At 39.2% G+C, this 7,853-nt stretch overlaps 1 protein-coding gene across 1 annotated transcript in view; it reads left to right on the forward strand.

The window, feature by feature from the left end:
• Positions 1-7,853, forward strand: part of naa30 (N-alpha-acetyltransferase 30, NatC catalytic subunit) — a gene marked incomplete in the record, with an annotated part of 9,460 nt that overhangs the window by 629 nt on the left and 978 nt on the right. The window contains 4 exon segments of the mRNA XM_024290799.2: positions 1,790-2,693; positions 3,934-4,057; positions 4,210-4,265; positions 6,813-7,853. Of these exon segments, the coding sequence (XP_024146567.1) occupies positions 1,986-2,693; positions 3,934-4,057; positions 4,210-4,265; positions 6,813-6,950 (1,026 nt within the window).

Below are 7,853 nucleotides of genomic sequence, written 5' to 3' on the forward strand. Positions count from 1 at the left end.
TGAAGCGGCAAGAAAAGGTTTGTGATCATTTAGTATGTTGCCAAACTTTATTTTGATTTCAATAAAATAATCTGCAATTTGAAAAAAAAACCTAAAAATGTATTCTTTGTTTGATGCCAAATTTTATGGGTTTTCCCCTAAAAATATTTTGTAATTTTTTTTAATTCAATGACAGTTTCTTTAAAACTAATAATCATTTCTTTCTTGAAAGTATTGCATGGATGAAACGGATACATAAATATAACAGTTGTGGGCTAAATAACGAACCCTGAGGGACTCCAAATGTAAATTTGATTGAAATATATAGCTCATTTGTTTAGGATGAAAGCTGTTTTAGTTTTACAAATATTCAACTTTTTCAGTTTTCTTATAACAAAATGAATTTCAACCTCTACTGCCTTCAATGTCACCTGAATGTGTATTTGCAAAAACTACAAGGGATTTTATTTCTGTCAGTTTGTTGCAGAGCAAATGCGATCCAAAGCCGTTTTAATGATTACTGAGGAAAATAAAAAGATCTAGAGCTGAATTAACAGATTTAAGTGTGAATGTTTTTCTTTTTGTACAACTAATAAAGTTTCAGGGTCACAAAACTCTGCAGATGCTGTTTTTTAATACAAAAATTTGAGTATGAGAATCAAAATAATAAATAATCCGGTTTAGATTTATTTATTTTATTTATATAATTTGGTTCAGCATAATTCTTAATAAAGATGGGCAGAAAAAAAGGTTAAAAAAAGAAACTTTCTCCAGATTTTGGCAAACTATTTTAGTGATTTAGCCTAAATTTGAAATGTTTTTTTTTTCTTAATAAAACAATATAGGATGAAATGTGATATATTTCTGTCTTGACCCATTTTTTATGGTAAGAATTTTTTTTAAGTTAAGTGCTCTCTCTATTTTGATCTTTTAACACTCATTATAACACTCATAGAAACGCTGGACAATCTGCAGCAAAAACTTTTTGGCGCCTACCAGTGGTAAAATGTGGTTAAGAGCTTAAAAAGAAGTATCTTTTCATTGTGTATGTGTTTCATTTTTATAGCATAGCCGTCTTTTTTTTGATTGATATACGAAAAAGGTTTCAGTTTTTAATTTTAAATGAGTTGAGTTAGGCTACTATTTTGTATTTGACATAAAAAAAACTCCAGACAATAATTTAAAAAGTATTAGCTTAAAATAAACAAAAACCTATTTAAATAATCAAATATAAAAAAATACTGTTATATTATGGAGCATTAGAACCCACATGTATTTTGACTCCAACTTAAATTGTTACATTCCCATATAATAACTTTAAATTCATAGCTTTAGGTTAGCTATCAAAAGTAATATGACTTATTTTATTTTAGTTTTTTTACAGCAATATTACGATGTATTGGCTTTAGACTAGTCTTCTTATTTTAGTCATTTTTTTCAACCTCATTTCTTGATTTTCTGAATTTCATAAATATTTTACATGCTTATATATATATTTTTTTTTCTTTTTCTGGGTCATTGTGTTGCATTTTTCAGCACTAAAAAAATAAAAAGGTTAATAAAATTGTATAGAATTATTACAATGAAACTGATTAATATATATTTTTTATAGGTTGGTTTAGTTTTTTTTTATCCTTCTTGCCAAATCTAAGCTTATTTTAGTTTTTTAGTTTATTTATTTCTCATTATAATGTTTTGTTATTGCTTGAATTAGTTGTAGTTTCGTGGATATGTGTATTTCACACACACATTTTCATTATGTAAAAACTACAAGTGTCATGGCAGCTCACTGTCGTAAAACGTCCTTTAGGTGCGACCGGCACTTTACGGCAGCAGGTAGAGCAGCAGACAGCAGAGAACCGTGGTGTTCACCGGAGGACCTTTTGGCTCCAGACTCCGAGGATTCGGGAAAAATTCTCCGAACTTCGAGTCCACCGACGGTGTTCCGCTCGGTTTCGTTGATGAGCCCGTGTCCACCGCGTGGATCTCCGCTCTAACGCAGTGGGATGGCCACAGTGCCGCCCGGGCCTAGTGAAGCTTTGCCTGCGTCCCCGGCTGACAGTCATCCCTTCTCCGGGGACGGAAGCGCGCAGCCGGCGGTGGAAGACGGACAGCCGCCCTGCCTCGCGAATGACTGCGTGTCTGCCGGCACGAGGGACGAGTCTCACCCGGCGAGCGACGCTAAACGGTCAGTAAAGAGGAAGCAGAAAGGGATGCTAACTCAGACTAGCCCGGCGGTGCTGCACCTCAAGCCTCAGAGCGGAGAGCAGCAGCTGAACGGCGTGGTCAGCCCCTCCGAGGAGCCCGACGTCCGGCCCGAGAGCCTGAGGTCGCCCGCTGACAGCGACGGTGGAGCGGCGGCGGAGGAGCGCGAAGGCCCCGTGTCCGAGAACGGCGCTCACTTGAACGGCATGCCGGACTTCTCGAGGTCCGAGGCACACAAGCAGCCCTCCAGACCGCCAGGCCACGACTCCCCGGACGCTGCCGGGCCCGGCGGAGAGGAGAGCCCCTCGGATCCGCCCGCCGCAGAGCTAGCCCGGCTTGACCTGAGCGGCTCTCCCGGGCCGGACAGCCACGGCATCCGCTACGTGCGCTACGAGTCGGAGCTGCAGATGCCGTGGATCATGAGACTGATCACCAAGGACTTGTCCGAGCCTTACTCCATTTACACCTACAGGTACTTCATCCACAACTGGCCGCAGCTCTGCTTTCTGGTGAGTCCAACTCTGAACCCAAACACCCCCAAAAAAACTCCTCCACACCGGCCCGGTGCTCACATGCCACAGGTCACATGACCACCACAAACGCTCACCTGGAAAAATCTGATTATGATGTTTGCTATCAGATTATTGAATTGGTCACGTGACCAGCACAAACACCACTAATCTGATAATGGTTGTTACCTAATTTTAGTAAACAAAGGCAACCTAAAACTCCTGATTTTGCTTAACTTTTTAACTTCAAAATGGTTTAAGTAAATCTAAAAAATAATCATGTGAGGGAAAAAAACTAAACTTTTCTTTGACTTTTGCACTATGTGGAATAACTTTAAAACTGTTTTTAAAAAATATTTTTTTGGATGATTTTTGACCATTATTTTGAAACAAATTCTGATTTCTTCATTGTTTAACAAAAGCAGATGTTGAGTTTTAAATAAAGTTTTTCAAGTGAACTAAATCTAATCGTTCACATATTTTCACATATAGGTTTTTAGTTAATATGGTTTGATGTTAAAAGTATTTGGTTATCTTTTAAGATATAATAATGCAGTTTTTTATTTAGGATTTAAGTGTTTTTTAACAACTATGTTATAGGGTTGAAGTGAATAGATAGTTTTTAAGAGAACTGCACTGAGTGACTCCTCCCCCTCACGGTCAAACAGGAAGTGGTTCCAAAATCCCATACTGTTCTATTGTGAAATGAACCGCTATGACTCAGTCGTTATATTTGTCAGAATAACCGTCATGCAAGCCTTTTTTTTAACATCCTCCTAATCCTATTTTTTTTCACGATAATGTTTCTGTTGTGCAAGTTATTCAAGTCATAAACTGACCAATCGGATGCCTCGATTAAACTATGTGGTCTTAGATGGAATGCCTGAAACGGATACGCCAACCTATAACCGCCACGAGTGATGTGGGGTTCAGTGTCTTCCCTGTAGATGCTTCGGCACATTGGCAGGCTGAGCGGGAATCGAACCTGCGCTCTTCCAATTGAAGGATGACCGCTCTGCGTCTGCGCCAAGGCTTTCCACCAGTGTTCATCCCCTTTTCTAGCATGTTTTTGCTTTAGCTGCAGTAATATTTTTTAAGCATTTGAGGTGATTCTGTGGCTTTGTGCCGATACGTCACGTTTACTATCGTGAAGTGTTCCATATTGGTGCAACGGTGAAGTTAGGATGTGTCTAAGAGCGTCCCAGCGACATCTCCGGTGCTAAAACGTGTGTGTCCTCAGGCCATGGTGGAGCAGGAGTGTGTGGGAGCCATCGTCTGTAAACTGGACATGCATAAGAAGATGTTTCGCCGCGGTTACATCGCCATGCTGGCTGTGGACTCCAAGCACAGAAGGAAAAGCATCGGTAAGCTCTCACTTTCTGACAGACTTACAGGAGAAGCTTTATTTAAAACAAGCAAATACAACGTGTTTCTGTTTGGACTGGAACGAACCGCCGGATCAGTCATTGGCATAGATTATTCTGTCAAGGTTTCCTGACTCTGTGTCTTTTTTCAGGTACTAATCTGGTGAAAAAGGCCATATATGCCATGGTGGAGGGAGACTGTGACGAGGTAACAGACTTTGAAAAGTCTCTGCACACTGTATGATTAAACCTTTAGGATTCTTAGATCAGTTGGAAAAAAAATCATCAAATATCACAAAGTCACACAGCAAAAGGGTTTATCTCAACCTTTAGTGTTTATTGGTAGTTAACTCATCCCCCCCACAGCCCATTCTGCTCCCTAGCTGCTGTAAACCAGCTAGTACCAAAAGGCTGCAGTTCCTAAAAATGGTCACTAGGGGCTGGTGTCTATTTCCCATTCACCCCAATGTAAAAATGTCAAACAAATCGGATATTTAGTGCTGTATTTATGATAATTGCATATGAGAGGGTGACTTATCTTACAAATTAGCTGTTTTTATATTATTAAAGCTAAAAACTGTGTTATTAAGATGTTTTTTATATTGTCAGGTGGGTGGTCTGTTGGTTTACTTTGTCCCACCTGATTAATGATTTTTTTAGCACAGCTTTTTTGTTGTTGTTGACGTTAGAGATGATTAATATGGTTTGTAAATATTTACGTATCAGTCTCAGGTGGACCAGAATTCCCTTATTTTCAGTTTCTGTTTTTTTTTTTAACTGGTTAGAACCAACCAGCTCAGTGTGATACTACAAACTGTCAAATGCTACGTTCACACTGCGCTTGGAAACAGGCGTGTTCAGCGGTCCAGTTGCAGGTTTTGAGGATCTAGCCAGACAAGTCAGATTGAAATGATCTCATCTTAAGACCAGAACCTTTTCTGTATTCAGCTTTTATTATGACTTTTTACATCGCTTCCTCTCATTGGTTTATTTCAATCTGTATTTGTTCACACTGTGGTAATGTGCTGTGGTTTGGTGTATGACTGCCAAAATTCTATATAACTTAAATCTACACCTGATTTTTAGCTCCAGTGTTGACATTCTTTCAACTGTTAGGTGTTGCAGGGTCAAAATAGTTTGTTTTTTACTTTAAAATTAAAACAATTTTTCTGATTACATTAAACGTTTTAAGCATATCTCTGGATTTGAACTGTAATAAGTGGAATATCTTTTAGTAAAAGGACTTCTTACTTTGAAAGACACTAGCTTTTGCCTTTAAAACATAAAAACATTTAACATAATAAAACAATAAATTGATTTGATAAATATTGGATAATCCACATTTGAAATTAGGATTAGATATGAATAATTTAAGCCCTCACTGGCTGAGATAAAAAGTAAACAAGGCAGGACTTGTGTTGTAGTTCCTCAACAGACCACTAGAGGCTGGTGTCAGAGAGTCAGATTTAACATAAAAAATCTAAATGTTTGCTTTATTTTCTACACATAACAACAACACTAGTTTAAAACTTTATTTTGAAATCAGTTGTTTTGATTTGATTAGAGCTCAAATTTCAGCATTATTGGTGGTTTGCATTTTTGATTGACAGATGGGCGGGGCAATAGTTTATTATGGGTCCATTTTGTCAATACAACAGACTGGAGTTCTCCTAAATTTGTATTTGATTTCTCTTCACCTGAGGAGTCGGAGAGGATGTTGAACCTGATTGGCTTGTTTTAGGGTTTTTTTTTCCTGAAAGACATTCAAATTTTTTTTGTTTTGTTTTTTTCACTTGTTTACAACCCACTTGTTTTCCCTAAAGTTGTTTTAGTTTCACTTCTAGGATTAGGTCATGAGTTTAATCATTGAGGTCATAGAGCACACGTGTCAAAGTCAAGGCCCCCGGGGGGCGGATCCGACCCTCTGTGTAATTATATTCGGCCCTTAAGATCATTTTATTTTATTGTCAATAATGGCCCAATGTTATCTTGAACTCATTTCTATTTTGTATAATTTTGACAAAATATATTTTATGGAGAGTAAAATATTGAAAGTTGTTTAAAGTTGAGGTTGATTTATTCTGGAATAATATTCCTGAATTTTAATATTCATAACTATGTTAAAAAGTTACGGTTTTTAAGTTCTAAAAACATGCGTTCTGCTAGCTTTTTGGACTATTCTGGCATTAACTAAGATTTTTTTAAGGCTATTTTGAAGTTTAGCTAATATTTCAGCTACGTGCTAGCTGTTTTGGCTAATTAAGCCTTTTTTTTCTTCAGTTTTTTAGCTTTTTTGGAATTAGCTAATATTTCAGCGACATCTTAGCTGTTTTGGCTAATTTTTTTTTTTTTTTTTTAGCTTTTTAGACTGTTTTGGAGTTTAGCTAATATTTCAGCTACATGCTAACTGTTTGGGCTAACCTAAGTTTTTTTTTTTTTTTAGGCTAATTTGGCTTTTAGCTAATATTTTATCTGGCTATCAGCTTCAGCGTTTTTAGCTATTGATTTCAGCATCTTCACTGGCCAAATTCAGCTTGCTTCAGCTAGCATTATCAAAGGTAATGCTATATATCTAGCATACTTAGGTTAAAAAGTTCCAGTTTTAAATATTTAGCTTTAGTGTGTTCAATAAGTGTTTATCTTGTTCAGCCCGCGACCTAAGGTGTGTTTTGGATTTTGTCCCCCTGTGGGATTGAGTTTGACCCCCCTGTTATAAAGGATATTAAGTCAGTCAGTGACGTCTCTTTGTTCTCAGGTTGTCCTGGAGACGGAGATCACCAACAAGTCAGCGCTGAAGCTCTACGAGAACTTGGGTTTTGTCAGAGACAAGCGGCTCTTCAGATACTATTTGAATGGAGTGGACGCGCTGCGGCTCAAACTTTGGCTTCGCTAGAGGACCCAGAGAGGGTGGTGTGGGGTGGTTGGGGTTGGCAGCACGTGCCTCAGGTCTGCCCAGGACTCCTGTATTCACACACACATGCACTCACACACACACACAGACAAAGCCCCCTTTTCCTCGACCTCCTAACAGCTGCTGCTTGAGCAGAAATGGACCGGAGACCTTCACCCGGGAGGAGGCGGGGCCTAACCCACCCCGCAGGAAACACTCGTGACGGCCGAGGTGCGGCTGCAAACCGGGAAGACACCCCTCCCCCTTTGTGGAGTTTATTTTTGTGTTTCTGTTTTTTTAACAGCAGTTCGTTGGGGGGGGGGGGTATCGCTTGAACCGCCTGGTGTTTTGTTGTTTCTGCCTGGATGCGGACTCCGCCCCCCTGCGTGGTGTCATTACCCTTCCTGTCCAGCGGGGGCAGAGTGTAAACACGTGGGACGCATGAGAATCAGAACAACGCCCTTTTGTTAGCGCCTCAAACTTCCACCCCAGCTCTTCATCAACCACTGTTTTTCCTGTTTCTCCACATCCAATGTCCTCAAATGCACTGACAGCAACAAAAAAAAAAACCCAGAAAGAGAAGCAATCCTTACTAAATAAAGAGGGTCCCTTTTCCAGTGATGACAGTCAAAAATGTCAACACGATCAGTTTGGTTCTGGTTACCGTCAGTGTTGGGTTTTTTTCTTTTCGTTGGAGTGTCTTTGGTTCAGTCAGAGTTGTTAGACACACATAGTTTTAGCATTTTTTTTTTCTTTGCTTTTCGTTTAGATTCATAAATCCCAAACGTCAGGCCTCTCCGAGCTTCTTGCTTTCCTTTTTCTCGACAGCGAAAACGAACAAAGAGCAGCTCCAGGTCTGCTCTGGAAAGCGGTGGAACAGAAACTCGAAGGATTGTTTCTGATGCT

This window comes from Oryzias melastigma, linkage group LG24 (assembly GCF_002922805.2).
Source record: "Oryzias melastigma strain HK-1 linkage group LG24, ASM292280v2, whole genome shotgun sequence".
Lineage (NCBI taxonomy): Eukaryota > Metazoa > Chordata > Actinopteri > Beloniformes > Adrianichthyidae > Oryzias > Oryzias melastigma.